Below are 18663 nucleotides of genomic sequence, written 5' to 3'. Positions count from 1 at the left end.
CTGAGTAGCCAGAATTACAGGCATGTGCTACCATGCCCGGCTGATTTTTTGATTTATTGTAGAGATGAGGTCTTGCTACCCAGGCGGGTCTCGAACCCGCAGGCTCAGGCAATCCACTCACCTCAGCCTCCCAAAGGCACGGGATTACAGGTTGAGCCACCGAGCCCGGCAGTGGCACTCTGATTTCAGTGTTCCTGTAGGGGTCCAACCTCACTATGTTCTGCAAATACCCATTTTTCCCCTTTGACTATGACCTCCATTCCCTCTATTCCTTCTTGAGCAGTATAGTTTCATCATCAGTCCTGTGCTCCTCCAGCCACTTTCTTCTACCTCCTTTTTTTTTCAGAGTATGGCTGACATTTTGTGAGTGATAATTCCAGGCACCCTGTTTGTTTTATTTTTTGGATGGGAGGCTTGAAAAAATCTAAGAAGTAAAAAAAGTTTGAGGACTATTCCTTGTGAGTTTTCTATCTTTTAATTTATTAATGCCTGGTCATTACCAACATTCTCCCACTAAGTGTCTGTGGTGGAAGTGTGCACATGTAGGATATTGTCATCAATCAACAGGTCAGAGCAAGAGAATTGTGCTAAGTTCACATAGCTCCTTAAATACTCAGAAGCTTGATCAAACCTAACCATACTCACGCAGAGATAGACTTTTCTCGAGGTTCTGGAGGGAGTCCCACTGTTAAATGTTTCTGATGGGAGAGAAGGTCTGTGCAGGCCTAAGAAGAGAGAGCATAACATAATCCTTTCCATAATACCTCAGATTTCCATGAACAGTTCTCTTCTCAGCCTAGAAACCTTTGCTCCCCTTTAACTTAATGACATACAAAACTTTCTTCCTCAGGAAATACCATGGGGGTGAGAAAGGAAGGATTTTTAGGAAGGAAGAATGAAGTCTTTTCATTGCCTAGGTGGGAGGAACTCTTGTTTGTCTTCCTTTTTAAAAATGTTTCTAATTTTTAAAATTTTATGGATATGTAATAGTACATATTTATGAGGTACATGTAATATTTTGATAACAGCATGCAATGTATAATGATCAAATTTGAGTAATTGGAATATCCATTCCCTCAAACATTTATCATTTATTTGTGTTGTGAACATTCCAAATCTATTCTTCTAGTTATTCTAACATAGACAATAAATTACTGTTAATTATTTTTGCCCTATTGTGCTACTAAACACTAGCTATTATTCCTTCTCTCTAACTTTATTTTTATACTGATTAAACAATTCCTCTTTATCCAAACTCTTTCCTCACTACCCTTGCTAGCCTCTGGTATCTATCATTCTACTCTCTACTTCTATAACATCTACTTTTTTAGTTTCCATATATGAGTGAGGAAAGGCAATATTTTTCTTTCTGGGCCTGGCTTATTTCACTTAACATAATGCCCTTCAGTTCCATCCATGTTGCCATATATGATAGGGTTTTGTTATTTTTTATGGCCCAATAGTATTCCAATGTGTATATATACCTTATTTTTTTATCCATTCATCTATTAATGGATACTTGTGAATAGTGCTGCAATAAACACGAGAGGGCAGACATCTTTTCCATATGCCAATTTCCTTTCTTTTGGTTACATACTTAGCAGACATCTCTTCCATATCCAATTTCCTTTCTTTTGGATACATACTCAGCAGTGGGATTGCTGAGTTTTTAGTTTTTAAAGGAACCTCCATACTGTTTTCCATAATGCTGTACTAATTTACATTCTTACCAACACTGTATAAGTGTTCCCCTTTTTAAGAGGTAGAAACGTTTAGCCTAATGTAAATTCATTCTTAAGATCTAGAATTCTTACAGTTTATAATACCTTTATAAGTCTACAATTCTTATTTGTCATTCATAAACAAAAATTAATTGAATATCAAAAACTTTATGTGGGAAAGATAACATCTCAAATAATTAGAGGCTGTGATTATCTTAAAAACAGTGACAGAAACCAGTATTTAAAAAGTATCCCATTTAGATTTGGTGTAAATTCAAGAAGATTTATAGTACCTCATCGAGTGCTTCCACTTTCTTTCTTAAGATCCCAGAGATGTATCTGATCAAGCCCCAGTGACGAATTTCTCCAACTTTGCCATATAGTTCAGTAAGAAGCTCTCTGACAGTAGAACCCCCTTCATCATACAATTCAGTGTCCCAGTCAGGTCCTCTGGAATTTTAAAGACAGGACTACATCAACTATAAGTAGAGGCTCTGGCAACAATCTTTTATTTCAGCGTTATTATGGATGTACCTGTTTTTGATAGGTCTCCCTCATTAGGAAACCAATAAAATTTACTGAGAATCCTTATAAAAATATGATTAACAGTCAGCCCTGAAAGCCAATACCTAGACAAGAATAAGTCTTAGCTTCAGTTGTGCTTGTGACAAATGCATTTTTTTTTTTTACCCTCATCATGGCTTTCACATAGCTGAAATTAAGGACAAATGTTTAATTTAACTGAGAGTTTATAAAGTATGCCACACTTTGGGAACTAATGAAGAAATAAAAAGGATGTATGTTTACTTTTAAAGGATACATATATATTGTAAAAATTATACCACCAGTCAACTATGAAGTGCAATAACAGGTATACACAGTTCCATGAAATTGGGAATTTACATATGATAAAAGTAGATTATTTATTAAATTGTGTTAAGACAATCAAGTAACCATCTGAAAAAAGTTGGATCTATCAACACTATATACTATAATTCTAAATTTATCAAAGATCTAAATGTAAAGGGTACTAGAAAAGATACGGGACAATTATTTTATAATTTTGGAGGCAAGAGGCCGTTTTGACTATGAAACATACACCAGAAACCATAAAAGAAAAAGTTGATACACTTGTATACATAAAACAACAAAAAATTCTTATTGTAAAAATTCTTAGTGTAAAAGTCTAAGGACAATTTAGAAACTGGGAAAAAAGTTTGTAATTCATAGGTCAATTTCAATCATATATAAACAACTCCAGCAAATAGATAAGAAAATAAACAAAACAACAAAAGAAAACCCGGCAAAACAAATACTGATTCTTTTAAACAAGGGAAAAGATATTCAACCTCACTCAAAAAATATTTGGCGAGTAGGAAGTGGTGATTCTTGGAGTAGAGTTGGCCATGCTTATTCTGCTGACCCAGCTGCCCCCACAGTTTAAGAGCATATAGTATCATCTGAAGATGACTCAATAATATAACAAGCAGGATCCTGTGGTGGCTTGTTACTGTTATTTACAGGCAATGCTAACTAGAATGAAGATTGACAGTTAAACTTCTGAATGTTGCAAATTTTTATAAAAGCGAATGAATGGGTCAGTTAGAAGATATTAAGAAGCAATTAAATGAAAATGAAGCTGCTACTTTAAAAATAATTGTTCCCTTTTGGATAATTATGCTTTGAAAATGCTTTCGTATTCAGAGAACAAAGATTGTGCTGCGCTATTTCACAAAAATATGATCAAGACCTTCCATTCTACAACTCTTTTAATAGATGTCATAGCAATATTTGGAGAACTCATTAATGAAGATATGAAACACAAGCTGTATGAAAGGTAGAAGGCAACATACATTTATATTCATTTAAAGAATGGGAGACTCTTACCGGCAGCATTCTTCTCAGACCTGGAAATGACAATACAGGAATTCATATGGAAACAAAAATGACCACACATAGACAAAACAATCCTCAGGAAAAAAAAGTGGGAGGTATCACACTCTCAGACTTTAAACTTTATTATAAAGCTACAATAATCAAAACAGCCGGGTATTGGTATAAGAAGAGGCATATAGACCAATGGAACAGGATAGAGAATTCAGAAGCAAAACCTCAATTTCTCAACCAACTCATCTTTGACAAAACCTCCACCACCATCCATCCACTAGGCACTATCTAGTAAATGGTGCTGGGAAAACTGGCTGACCACATGTAGAAGATTAAAACAAGACCCCTACCTATCACTATACACAAAAGTCAACTCTAAATGGATCAAAGACCTAAACGTAAAACCTCAAACTATAAGAACCTTAGAAAATGCAGAAGACACCCTTATGGAAATTGGAACTGGCAACCAATTCCTGATCAAAGCCCCAAGTGCCCAAGCCATAAGAGATAAGATAGACAATTGGGACCTCATCAAACTGAAAAGTTTCTGCAAAGCAAAAGAAACCATCAAGGGAGACAGCCCACAGACTGGGAAAAAACATTTGCCAACTGTATGTCTGATAAAGGCCTAACATCTAGGACCCACAAAGAACTCAAATGCGCCAAAAGAAAAAAAAAACAAACAGCCCCATTACAAAGTGGACAAAAGATATGAATAGACAGTTCTCAAAAGAAGACATACAAGCAGCCAACAGATACATGAAAAAATCCTTAGCCTCACTAGTCATTAAAGAAATGCAAGTCAAAACTACACCGAGATACCACCTAACTCCAATCAGGATGGCCGTCATCAATAACTCAAAAAATAACAGATACTGGAGAGGATGTAGTGAAAAGGGAACACTTCTACACTGTTGGTGGGAGTGTAAACTAGTATCACCTCTGTGAAAAACAGTTTGGTGATTCCTAAAAGGTCTAAAAACCAACCTTCCATATGACCCCGCAATCCTCCTACTGGGAATATACCGGGAAGAACTCAAATCACTCTGTAAAAAAGATACCTGCACACGTATGTTTATCGCAGCATTGTTCACAATAGCAAGAACATGGAACCAACCATGCTGCCCATTAAAAAAAGGACTGGAGGAAAAAATGTGGTACATATACACAATGAATATTACACAGTCATAAAGAAGAACAAAATCATGAACTTTGCAGCAACCTGGATGGACTTAAAAGTCTATAATACTGAGTGATCTTTCACAGAAACAAAGAACTGAGTATCATATGTTCTCACTCATAAAGTGGACCTTGAACAACTATCATAATACTATAAGAAAAGGATTGATAGTAGCGGAAAACTGAGGGGATGGGAGGGTGGGGAAGTGGAATTGACAGTAGTGGGTATCTGCCTGAAGAAGGGGGGGTACACCTCATCAACACAGGTACCTGCATAATGAATATTTGTATACCTAACCCTGAATTGTACCCCACATCTTTAAAATAAAAAATTTACTAGTTAAAAAGAAAATAAAATGCAGGAGACACCCTTAAGGAAATTGGAACGGGCAACCAATTCCTGATCAAAACTCCAAGTGCCCATGCCATAAGAGATAAGATAGACAAGTGGGACCTCATCAAACTGACAAGCTCTGCAAAGTCAAAGAAAATATCAAGGGAGCAGGGAGACAGCCCATGGACTGGGAAAAATATTTACCAACTGTATATCTGACAAAGGCCTAACACCTAGGATCTACAAAGAACTCAAACATGCTGAAAAGGAAAAAAAACAAACAGCCCCATTACAAAGTAGGAAAAAGATATGAATAGACAGTTCTCAAAAGAAGACATACAAGCAGACAACAGATACATGAAAAAATCCTCAGCCTCACTAATCATCAAAGAAATGCCAATTAAAACCACATGGAGATACCACCTAACTCCAGCCAGGATGGCTATCATCAATAACTCAATAACAACAGAAACTGGAGAGGATGCAGCAAAAAGGGAACACTTCTACACTGTTGGTGGAAGTTTAAAGTAGTATTACCTCTGTGGAAAACAGTTTGGTGATTCCTAAAAGGTCTAAAAATCGACTTTCCATATGATCCCGCAATCCCCCTATTGGGAATATACCCAGAGGAACTCTATGAAAAAGATACCTGCACAAGCATGTTTATTGCAGAATTGTTCACAATAGCAAAAACATGGAACCAACCGTGCTGCCCATCAAAAGAGGACTGGGTAAAAAAAAATGTGGCATTTGGGGATGAGGGGCACATAACATCAATAAGGGTACCCACACTTTACCTGTATGATGACCATGTATGTACCTAACGCTCATTTGTACCCCAATTTTAAAAAATAATCAAATAAAATGTGGTACATACACACGATAGAATATTATGCAGCCATAAAAAGGACAAAATTATTAACTTCACAGCAACTTAGATGAACTTAGAGTCTATAATACTGAGTGATCTATCACAGAAACAAAGAACTGAGTATCACATGTTCTCACTCATAAGTGGATCCTGAACAATTATTGCAATACTATAAGATAAGGATTGCCAGTAGTGGAAAATTGCCAGGGCAGAGAGCAGGATTGGCTACAGTGGGATTCTGCCAGGGGAGGGGGGAGGCATACCTCATGAACAAGGGTAACGGCATAATGAACGTTTGTATACTTAACCCTGAATTGTACCCCACATCTTTAAAATTAAAAATTTAAAAAAAGAGTGGGAGACTTAATGGTAGGGCCTGTTGGAATTGAAGAAGATAATGACGTTGAAGAAAATGAAGATTCTGGAGAAACCTCTCTGCTTACTCAGTCATCTCAGCCATCATCTTCAACTTATGACCCAAACAACATGCCATCACACAACTATACTGGAATATAGATTCCTCTTGGTGCATATGCGCCAGCTAATACACAAGCAGAAATGTCTCACAGCACAAATGTGACAAGTAATGCTATCCAACTTACTCCACCGATCTAGCACTTTTCAGTAGTTTCCCAAGGAGATAGAAATCTGACCCCAGTATTTCTGTTAGAGTTCAGAAATACTGCAAATATGCCGGCAGTGCTTTGCAGTATAAAGATACAAGCACTGATGTACAGAATCTACAGAAGGCTCTCAAGTTATGAAAGGCAGAGAATGAAGCTATTGTATAACAGATCCGTGTATTTTTGGCATAAGGAGCCAACAGTCCATTACTCTATCTAGTTTTAAGTAAGAGTACAGTTTCATTGAATATGACAATGAAATCTGTGTTTATCAGATTCCTATTGAAGCATTTATCAGCAGCCTCAAACAGTTTTCATGGTCCATTTACTGGATTCATTCATCTCTGAGCATATGGAGCTGATGTTAGCAAGAATATTGCTTCAAAAAATGAAAGCACACCTCTATAAAATGTATTTTGGGAATAAGCTTTGTATCTTAATTTAATACATTAGGGAAATTTAAAAAATCTATAATGTTTGGACAAATAGATCATATTACTTTGCTAGACAATTCTAAATTTAGTTTTTAATAAAGACTGCCAGAATATTCTAGATTAGAGATGTTTTTGTTTCCCTCAAGACATAAAACAAATATGAACATCCTAAACTGTTAGATGAATCTGAAAGATATTATGTTCAAAACTCAATTTATAGAGATATACTGTAAAGAGGTAGAATCACTTTTAGACTTGAGGATAATATTGGTTTTCCAGCTGCTTTCCTTTATCCATTGAAACTTAAGGTAAATTGGTATTTGCTTCATAGGCAGTTTGACGGTCTGAATAGAGAATGAAAAGATATTTGCAGCAATGCCTGGAAACTAGGTGCTTTAAGTTAAGGTTCTCCTGTGCTGCTGTAGAATAGATTCCATGAGAGTGGATAGCTGTGAATGGTACAGAAGATTATAAGACTTCAGATTCCCAGTTGTAAGTTCATAGGTTTTGTGGGGAATTATGAACTTACTGCGTTACCTGCATTTGTGCTGTGTAAAAAATAAATACAAAAATTCTTTTTAACTAGCTCAAAAAGGAAAACAATTAAATTAACACTGCACTAATATAATATTTTTAATCTATCAGGCTGTCAAAAACCCCAAATTTGATAACACTGCATTGATGAGGAATTGGGAAAACAGGCACCTTCAATATGTTGCTGGTTGGAGTGAAAATTGGGACAATCATTCTGGAGGGCTATTTGGAAATATATATTAATATTAAAAATATTGTATACTAGCCTGGAAGTTCCTATGATGGTTAAATATGGAGCTATCATATGTCTTAGAATTCCCACTCCTAGTTATATACCCAATAGAAATGAGAACATATGTCTACATTAACTTGTACAGTAATGTTTATACCAGTATTATTCATAATGACCAAAAAGTAGAAATACCCCAAATGTTCATCAACTGATGAATGGATAAATAAAATGTATAGCCATACAGGTAATAATATTTGGGAATAAAAGAAATGAAGTACTGATACACACTGCATGTACTAATGATCCTTGAAAATATTATACTAAATGAAAGAAGCCTGCCACAAAGGACCATATATTGCAGGACTTCATTTGTCCCCAACTGGCAATCTATAGAGACGGAAAGTAGAATAGAGGTTGTCTATGGTTGGTTTAGGGGGTGAGAGGGACTGAAATGGAGGGATTGGAGGAATGATGGGTAAAGGAAGTGGGGTTTCTTTTTGGGGTAACGAAAATGTTCTAAAATGGATAGTGGTGAAGAATGCATAACACTGTGACTATGTTAAAAAACACTGAATTCTACACTTAAAATACCCATTTTTTGGATCTATCAATTCTATTTTTGGTTTACTTAGAGTATAAATTCCTTCCATATATGTGAAAAGATGTACGTTATGAGGTTATTTGCTGTAGCATTGTTTGTGATAGTGAATTTTGGTGATAAAACAAATGCCCATCAATAAGAGACTGGCTAAATAAATTATGGTATATTTAAATAATGGAATGTTATACAACCATTAAGAAAATATCCCACTTATGTACCCAATCTTGAATTGTACCCCACATCTTTAAAATACAATAATAAAAAAATGAAGTAAATCTAGATTGTGGCAAATGATATTTTTCAAAACAGCTGCAAGAATTTTCTATACATCATGCTCTTATTACAGTGTGACTCTCATACTCTTCCCATCAAGAGGTGGGGTCTGTGTTCCCCAGGTATGCTTGTCACTAAGGCAATAGTGACGTTACGTGATTTCTGAGGCCAGGCCACACAAAGTGACACAGCTTCCACTTGGGACACTTACTCTTAGAACTTAGTAATCATGGTGTGAGGAAGTAGAGAGACACCTGAGGAGGTCATCTGCATGTGTTCCAGTTGTAGGTAACCCCAGCTGAAGTTATAGCCAATGCCCAGTATAAATCCCCAGACATATGAGTGAGCAAGCCTTGTGATGACTCCAACTTCAGACATTGTCTGACCAATACACCTCAGGTGAGACAGCTGCCTGGCTGAGCTCAGGTAAGCCCTAGAACTATGAAAGATAATTTAAAAAATTTTAAATTTTTGTTATTTTAAGTCACTGAGTCTCCAGATTATTTGTTATGAAGCAATAGAAAATGGAATATATATGCAGTGATTATTAAGATATATAGTTTTAGTGACAAAAAGGCAAGGTACAGGATAGTGTATATGGTATGCTACATTTTGGGTAAATGGGGTAAAAGTATACACATATGGGTGCATGCATACATGTAACACACACACACACACACACACACACACACACACACACACACACACACACACACACATGCACGCACAAATAGCATTGACTGTTCATGAGGCAGGGAACCGGGTATCTGGGAATAGAAGTGGGAGGAATACATTTTACCCTTTCACTATATATTATTTTGTACTCAAAAAATTTTGAACCATCAGAATATATTATCTATTCAATCTACTAAATTTAAAATGAAATAAAAAGTGCTATAGGAAGAGTCATCAATGGATGCAAAAAGTGAGCTAAAGTTTGAAGAGTAACAGGTTATTTACATAATCTCATAGTATATCTCTATAAGATACTTTTTAATTATAAAGGGTGATGCAATAACTTTACAGTGGCAATACCTGGAAAACACAATCTTAACCAAGCAATCAAACCTAGTGATTCAAGCTTACATTATCAGCTACGGGATTAATAAATACCATGTGCCTCCTGATATGACACATGGAGAATAACTTGGCATCACTTCAGTGATAATGTATAACTTAAATTTAGTCATGAGGAAATGTCATATAAACCAAAATTGAGGGACATTCTGCAAAATACCTAGTCTGTATTCTTTACAAATGTCAGTAACATGAAAAATGAAGTCTCAGAAACTGTTTCAGATAAATGGAGGCTCAAGACACCTGAAAACTGAATGAAATGCAGACTTTAGATGTTCCTTTGCTATAAAGACACCATTGAGCTGACTGACAAATCTTAACAAGGTCTGTATATAGATAATAGTATTGATTTAAGGTTGATTTCCTGATTTTGGCAATTAAACTCTGCTTATGGAAGACAGTTCCTAGCTTTTAGGAAATACACACTGAAGTATTTAGGGGTAGACAAGAATCATGTCTACCACTTACTTTCAAATGATTCAGAAAAAAATTAATATGTGTGTGTGTGATTGATAAAGATGATTATGTTGGTGTGTGTGTGTGTGTGTGTGTGTGAGAGAGAGAGAGAGAGAGAGAGAGAGAAAGAGAGAGAGAGTAAAGCTCAGTGGAAAGAAATATCTGAGGGATTTGGGTGATGCTATAGGAGGCAGAGGGCAAGGAGGAGTTAAAGACGGTAATACAATTTCAAGTATGGGTGACTTGAAGGAATAATGATACCATGAATAGGGTTGGGAAAGACAAAAGCAGTAGTTTTCTGTAAAGACAATGAATTTGATTTTAAACATGTCTACTATAAAAATAAATATAAAAAATTCCAGGTAGATTAAAGACCTAACAATTAAAAAATTATTGAAAGTATTTAAAATATTTTTAAATTCTGGGAGAGTAAAGGTCCCATATACATGACAAGAAATCCAGAAGTCAAAAAACAGAAGATCAATAGATTTGACTACATACAAACTGAACTTTTACACAGAGAAAGGCAAATAAACAAAGTTAAAAAAATTCTACAAAATATCTGTAATATGTATTACAAAAGGGTAATATCTAACATCAATAAGAAAAATATAAATAGCCTAGTAGAGAACTAAACCAAAATTAAGAACAGACAATTCACAGAAGGATTTGTGTCTCTCCCTCTCCCTCCCTCCCTCCCCCCCTTCCTCTCTCTCAGTTGGCGTCTCACTCTGTCACCCAGTTTGGAGTGCAGTTGCACAATCGTGGCTCACTGCAGCCTCCACCTCTTGGGCTCAGGTGATCCTCCCACCTCAGCCTCCCGAGTAGCTGGGACTATAGACATGGATCATCATGTCTGGATAATTAAAAAAAAATTTTTTTGTGGGACAAAGTCTCACTACGTTGCCCAGGCTGGTCTTAAACTCCTGGGCGCAAGCAATCTTCCCACCTCAGCCTCCCAAAGTGTTGGGATTACAGCTGTGAGTCACATGTTTGGCTGGAATACTCATTAAGAAACATAGGAAACTGCACCTCCCATTCTTCTACTCTTAAATCCACAGGGGATATTGGACAGAATTCCAAGTGTATTAAAAGTCATGCAGCACACCACTCACAATTTACTCTAGTGTTTGATATTACCTGAAATATTAGTTTTGGGAGGACTGCAAGTTTGACTCAGATATCATGGCAAAGTTAGTATGTATAGAATTAGGTAAAGAAAAGCCATGTATTAGGAGAAGAGGGCAGTCAACCATGGATTACCTGAATTAGTGGGAAAGTATGAGCTTTTCATATACAACTTAATTTGTCCATTGCAACTACTCCTCTGAATCTTCAGTTTCCATTCAGGCCAGAGTCATTCTATCCTTATCCCTTATACTCCTTTTACCTTCTCTTATCATTTCATTACTTTGCATTTAATATTGTACTTACCCCATAATAAGTACTCAACAGATACTTGTTGAATAAAGTGCCCTAACCCAAAAGAAAAAAGAAACAAGGGCAGCAAAATAATAAGATTCATGTCCCTTTTCTTTTAATTATTATATTTTATTAAATTGTATGTATCTTATATATTTTGGCAATGAAGAATAATTCTTATTTTAAAATTTATTTTTAATTAAAAAATTGACAGATAGCATTGTATGTTTTTATCATATACAATATGATGTTTTGAAGTACATATATGAGGGACCAAAAAACCCCCAGAATTTATTTATAAAAAATTGTGTCTTTATTCTTACATGTTTAAGCCTCAGTCACCTTCAAAGTACTCTCCGTTTGATGCAATTCATCTAACAAGACACCTTTTCCACTGCTCAAAACAGTTTTTGTATTCATCAGTTTTGATGCCTTTTAGCGCTCCTGCTGCTTGTTTCACCTCTTCCACATTGGCAAAACATTTTCCTTTGAGAACTTTTTTTTCATCCGGGGAAATGAAAAATGTCACTCAAGGCGAGATCAGGTGAATTGGGAAGGTAGAGCATGGGAGTTAAGCTGTTTTTGGTCAAAAACTGCTGCACACTCAGGATGGTGTGGGCAGGTGCACTTGTAAATCACCCATCATGAAATGGGCAAATGCGATGAAAGAATCTCAAAAAACAAACAAACAAACAAACAAACAAAAACACTGAAGCTGAATGCAGCTAATGCCGATTGGTTCCTAGAACACTTACCTAGTGAAAGAAGCCTGTATCACAAGGGGCCTGCCCTCCAAAAACTAATTCTGTTTTTTTTTTTGGGTCCCTCTGTACACCGAAGAATGGTTAAATCTAGCTAACTAATTAATGCATTACCTCACTTAGTTATTTTGTGGTAAGAGTGTATAACATCCACTCCGTTTACATTTTTCAAGATAACAATATATTATCATTAATTAGAATCACTTTGCTATACATTAGATCTCTTGAAATTTGTTCCTTCTGTCTTGCTGTAATTATGTATTCTTGAACCAACACCTCCACTTCCTCTCCACCTCCTGTAACTGCCCCAGTTTCTGGTAATCACCATTCTACTGTCTACTTCTATGTGATAATTTTTTTTTTTAGATTCCACATATGAGTGAGATCATGTGGTATTTGTTTTTCTGTGCCTGACTTATTTCACTTAACATATATCCTCCAGGTTCATCCATGTTACAAATGGCAGGAATTTCTTTTTTATGACTGAACAGTATTCCATTGTGTAAATATACCAAATTTTTTAATCCATTCAAATGTTGATGGGTGTTTAGGTTTATTCTATGTCTTGACTATTGTGAATAGAGTTGCAATAAACATGGGACTGCAGCTATCTCTTCGACAAACTGATTTTAATTCCTCTGGATACATACTCTGTAGTGGGATTGCTGGATCATATGGTATATCTATTTTTAACTTTTTGATGAGCCTCCATGTTGTTTTCTATAATGGTTGTACTAATTTACATTCCCACCAACAGTGTATAAAGGCTCCCTTTTCTCCATATCCTTACCTGCACTTGTTATCTTTTGTCTTTTTGATAATGTCCATTCATAATTATGGTGAGAAGACACCATTGTGGTTTTGATTTGCATTTCCCAATAATTAGTAATACCGAGCATTTTTTCATATACCTGTTGGCCATTTTTATGTCTTCTTTAAAGAAATGTCTAGTCAGGTTTTTGCCCATTTTTTTTTTTGAAATCGGGTTGTTTATCTTTTCTATATTGAGTTGTTTGCATTCTTTATATATTTTGGATATTAACCTCTTGTCAGACGTATAGTTTACAAATATTTTCTCCCATTCTGTAGGTTGTCATTTTGTTCTGTTGATTGTTTACATTGCTGTGCAGAAAGTTTGGTTTGATGTAATCCTATTTGTCTATTTTTGCTTTTGTTGCCTGTGCTTTTGGGGTCTTATCAAAAAAATCAATGCCAAGATCAATGTCATGAAGCTCTTTCCCTATGTTTTCTTCTAGTAGTTTCATAATTTGGGGTTTTATGTTTAAATCTTTATTCTATTTTGAGTTAATTTCTGCATATGTTGATAAACAAGGGTCTAATTTCATAAAAGGCATCCAAACTGAAAAAGAGCAAGTCAAATGATATCTCTTTGTTGATGATATGCTTATACACATAGAAAACCCTAAAGACTTCTCTAAGAGATTTCTAGACTTGATAAACTACCTCAGTAAAGTCCCAGGATACAAAATCAATGTAAAAAATCAATAGCATTTCTATGCACCAATAATACTGAAGCAGAGAACCAAATAAAGAGCTCAACCCTATTGTCAATAGTCATACACACAAAACATACCTAAGAATACATCTAACCAAGGAAGTGAAAGATCTTTACAAGGAGAACTACAAAATTCTGATGAAAAAAATCATAGATGACACAAACACATGAAAAAACAATCAATGTTAATGGATTGGAAGAACCAATACCGTTAAAATGTCCCTATGCACAGAGCAATCTACAGATTCAATGCATTCCCTATCAAATTACTAACATCTTTCTTCACAGAATTATAATAAATAATCCTAAAGTTGACACGGAACAGCAACAAAAAAGAGCCCAAATAGTCAAAGCAATCCTAAGCAAAAAGAATAAAGCTGGAAGTATCACACTGCCTGACTTCAAATTGTACTACAAGGATATAGTAACTAAAACAGCATAGTACTGGTATAAAAATAACACACAGATCAATGGAACAGGATACAGAACTCAGAATTAAAGCCACATACTTACAACCAACTGATCTATGACAAGGTCAACAAAAATAAACAATGGGGAAAGGACACCTTATTCAATAAATGGTGCTGGGAAAATTGTATAGTCATATGCAGAAGAATGAAACTAGATTGCAGAAGAATGAAACCAGACCCCTATCTCTCATCATATACAGAAACTAACTCCAGATGTATTAAATATTTAAACATAAGACCTGAAACTATAAAAATCCTGGAAGAAAACTTAGAAGAAACTCTTCTGGATACTGGCCTAGGCTATAAATTTATGATGAAGACTCAAAAAGTAAATACAACATTAGAAAAGGCAAAAATAAACAAATGGGACTTAAACTAAAAAGCTTCTGCAGAGCAAATTAAATGATCAATATAACAAATAGTCTACAGAATGGGAGAAATATTTGCAAATTATGCCTCTGACAAAATACTAATATTTATAATCTACAAGAAACTCAACTCAAGAAGAAAAAACGTACAATCACATAAAAAACTGAGTAAAGAGCATGAGCAGACATTTGTCTAAAAAAGAAATACAAGCAGCTAGCAAACACATGAAAAAAATGCCTAACATCACTAATATTCAGAGAAACATAAGTTAAAACCACACTGAAATATCACCTTATACCAGTCAGAATGGCTATTATTAAAAAGTCAAAGAATATCAGATGCTAGAGTAGATGTGGAGAAAAGGGAACACTTATATACCAGTGGTAGGAATTGTTCACCCTCTATAAAAAATCCTTAAATAACTAAAAATCCTTAAATAACTAAAAATAAAACTTCCATTCAACTCAGCAATCCCATTACTGGATATCTACCCAAAGAAACAGAAATCATTATATAAAAAAGACACCTGCACTCAAATACTCATTACAGCACTATTCATCACAGCAAAGTCATGGAACCAATATAAGAGCCCATCAATGGTTAAATGGATACAGAAAATGGGTATGTATACACCATGGAATACTATGCATCCATAAAAAGAATAAAACCATGTCATCTGCAGCAACATGGATGGAAGTTGAGGTCAATATTCTAAGTGAATGTTGGGAGCCAGCCGTGGAGGCCCGCCTGAGCATTAGGGATCCAGGCGGGCTGCAGACCCTGAGACCACCAGATTGAGTCCAGGAGCTGAAGGCCCATTCCCTCTTCCCTTCTTTGTTGTTTGGCATGATCCACTAGCAGGGACTTTGATGATCTAAGCATGAAGTTCTGAGAGTATGACAGGCATGGCTGACCCTAGGGATCCATTGTTCCCGTTTCTCACAGACTGTGGTTTTGGCTTTAAACTTAACACAGTTCAAACTCAGGTCACATTTGGGAGCCTTTAATATGGTACAAGCTTCTTTATAAGATTTACAAGTATATTTGTAGAATTATTATATACATTTAGAGAGCTGTTTCCAGCTTTAGATGGTAGAGATGATTATCTAGAGTTACCAGAAATGGCCCAGCACAAACTTTGGACTGGGCCACATTCCTAAGGGCCCAGCATTCACTTTGGGCGGGGCTGCATTCTTTTAAACCAGTTTTTTTAGCTACAATTAGTGTCGGTTTTTTCTACTTGTTATAGAAGTTGAATTTATTTTATTCATACAAAGTATTGTAGAATAGGTCATGCTACCTCAGGGAACTATGTTAGCTCAAGCATGATCAAACATGATACTTTGAGGTTTTATAAGAATACAGTTAACTTTAGAAATTTCATTGTTCCCACTTTTTACTAATTGTGGTTTTGGCTTTAGTACAATTACAGTCTGTATTTGGGTTTTATTTTAGAAGCTTTATTGCTGATGATCAGTTTTATATATTGGGATTAGGTGCTGGAGACCAGCTCCAGCCGGGTTCAGGGTACCCCAAAGGTGGAGACAGTGTCAGCGATTGGGGGAAAGAAGAGAGAAAGAGAGAGAGAGAGAGAAAGAGACTGGACTCCAGTCTAGTGCAGAAGTGATGTGTGTGTTATTGGGAATTACAATGGGTCTTTTATACACAAAGTCAGATGTGGGAGGGGCGTCCCCCACCCACCAGAAACCTTAATCCATGAAAACTTAATCAATGATTGCCTTTAAACCCTTTTCATATGATAATCTTAAAGTCCCATAACAAAGGATAACCTAATCTGTGACTGACATATTCTATAAACCTTTTTCATCCTAAGCTGATTGATTTATGCCAAGTTAAACAATTCTATAGAAGCTTAAGTATTTACTTTACAAACGAAAGTGGCCCATCCCAGAATGTTTGGAATGTGGCCCAGTCCAAAGTTCACAGTGGGTTACCTGCAAGTAACCCAGTCGCATTCTTTCAACAAAATGGCTGTCTTCTAAAACTATATTCTACAATTTACACCTTCAATAAATCCTAAGATCATGACCCAGAAGCCTGTGACCAATACTAAGGCTCTTAGATGTGACACAAGTTTGAATTATAAGTTGTGTGAAAACCAAAACTGCAGTTTGTGGAAGAATGGGAGCAATGAGCTTCTAAAGTTAACTTGTGTTCATCCCGGTCTCAGAGTTTTTATGTGTTGAGCTCACAGGAGCTTAATCTGGTTAGTGCTGAGTAGAAAGGGGGAGGAAATGGGGTCAAATAGCTCCCGAACGCATCCTAGTGGTCTCGGGGCCAACGGCCCTTCCTGATCCCTAATGCTCAGTGGGCCTCCATGGCTGGCTCCCAACAATTAGGAATTAGAAACTTTTATAGAAATTAAGATAGATACATAGGATTTTAGAATAGCCATTTTGCTAAGAGATTGTAATCAATTGTTCCTAGAAACGGCCCAGCATGATCTTTGGACTGGGCCACATTCTTTAGGAACTGGGTTGAGCTATAATTAAGAGTTTCTATAGTATAGGCAAATTAGCACAGAATAGAAAGGTATTAGGATTTAAGTTAGTCATTAGGTGTTGTGTATGCATAAGCTTTAGAAATTATTGATTATTAGAATATTATGATGTTAGAATTGTTACACTGTTTTTGAGAACATTAACCAAGCATAAGGAACAGTGAAATAATATTGGGATTGTCCTTCCTCATGCTTGAGGAAACACCTGGGGGGTGGGGGACACCCCTCATCCACTTGGCTTTGTGTTCACGTGAAAATCTTGTGATTTTGCCTGTGAAACTTTAGGATAAAAGGTTTATGGTTTGCCCATTAAACGGCTTCTGCACTAGACAGAGTCCAGTCTCTTTCTTTCTCCCCCCTTCTCTTTCTTTCTCTTCATTTCTCCAGAATAATTGCCAATGCTGCCACACCTCCCAGGGACCCCCTAAATCTCTCTGCAGGGGCTGGCTCCCCACAAGTGAACTAACTCAGAAGCAGAAAATCAAATACCACATGTTCTCACTTTTAAGTGAGAGCTAAACAATGGGTACACATAGACATAAAGATGAAAATAATAGACAGTGGGGACTCCAAAGGAGGGGGATGGAAAGGAGGTAGAGGTTGAAAAATTATCAGGTACAATGTTCATTATTTGGATAATAGGTACACTAGAAAACTAATCCCTACCAGTATGCAATATACTCATGTAACAAACATGCACCTGTACCCCCTGCATCTAAAATGTAAAACAAGCACCACCTATGAAGTTGTCTTTCCTAAAAGTATTGAACCTGGATCTGTTAAGCCTGTAGCTCTTACTACCAATTTATAGGTAATATAAAGGAGAAATAAACATGTTAAACAACATCACGAGGATACAACCAGCAAAATATAGAGTGTGGAAAACTCTATAGGACAAACAACTCAGTTTTTCAATAAATTGACATAAAAAAAGGAAAGGAGAATTCAGTTATTAAAAAGCATTTTAGATATATAATAACCAAGAGCAATATGTGGACCTTCATTGTATCCTGATTTAGACAAGTTAACTGCAAAAAATACATTTAGGTCAGAGGAATTTAACACTGATGAGATACTTATTAATATTGATGAACAATTTTAATTTTTTATATATGATAATGGCATTTTGGTTCTGTTTTATGTTTTTAAAGTATTTCTCTCTGCTGTTCAGATTGAGTAATTTCTAGTGTTCTGCCTTCAAGTTCACTGCCTTTATCCTGTTCTCTACATTCTGCTGCTTCATTTTGGTTACTATGTTTCTCATTTGTAAGATTTCTACAATCTTCCTTATAGCTTCCATATCTTTGGATCTTCCTTATAGCTTCTATATCTTTGCTGAGACTTTCTAATTTTTAATTTGTTTCAAAGGTGTTCAGAATTGC

General features: G+C 35.9%; 1 protein-coding gene across 1 annotated transcript in view; it reads right to left on the bottom strand.

The window, feature by feature from the left end:
• Positions 1-645: 645 nt before the first annotated feature.
• The window catches only part of LOC103273825 (phosphorylase b kinase regulatory subunit alpha, skeletal muscle isoform-like), a gene marked incomplete at both ends in the record, with an annotated part of 42484 nt that continues 24466 nt past the window's right edge, over positions 646-18663 (bottom strand). The window contains 2 exons of the mRNA XM_021718857.1: positions 646-725; positions 2015-2171. Of these exons, the coding sequence (XP_021574532.1) occupies positions 646-725; positions 2015-2171 (237 nt within the window). The remainder of the gene's footprint in view (positions 726-2014; positions 2172-18663) is intronic.

This window comes from Carlito syrichta, unplaced genomic scaffold (genome assembly GCF_000164805.1).
Source record: "Carlito syrichta isolate Samal-C Ts95f unplaced genomic scaffold, Tarsius_syrichta-2.0.1 Scaffold112930, whole genome shotgun sequence".
In the NCBI taxonomy this organism is placed as follows: Eukaryota; Metazoa; Chordata; class Mammalia; order Primates; family Tarsiidae; genus Carlito; species Carlito syrichta.
This window is presented reverse-complemented; position numbering and strand designations above follow the sequence as displayed.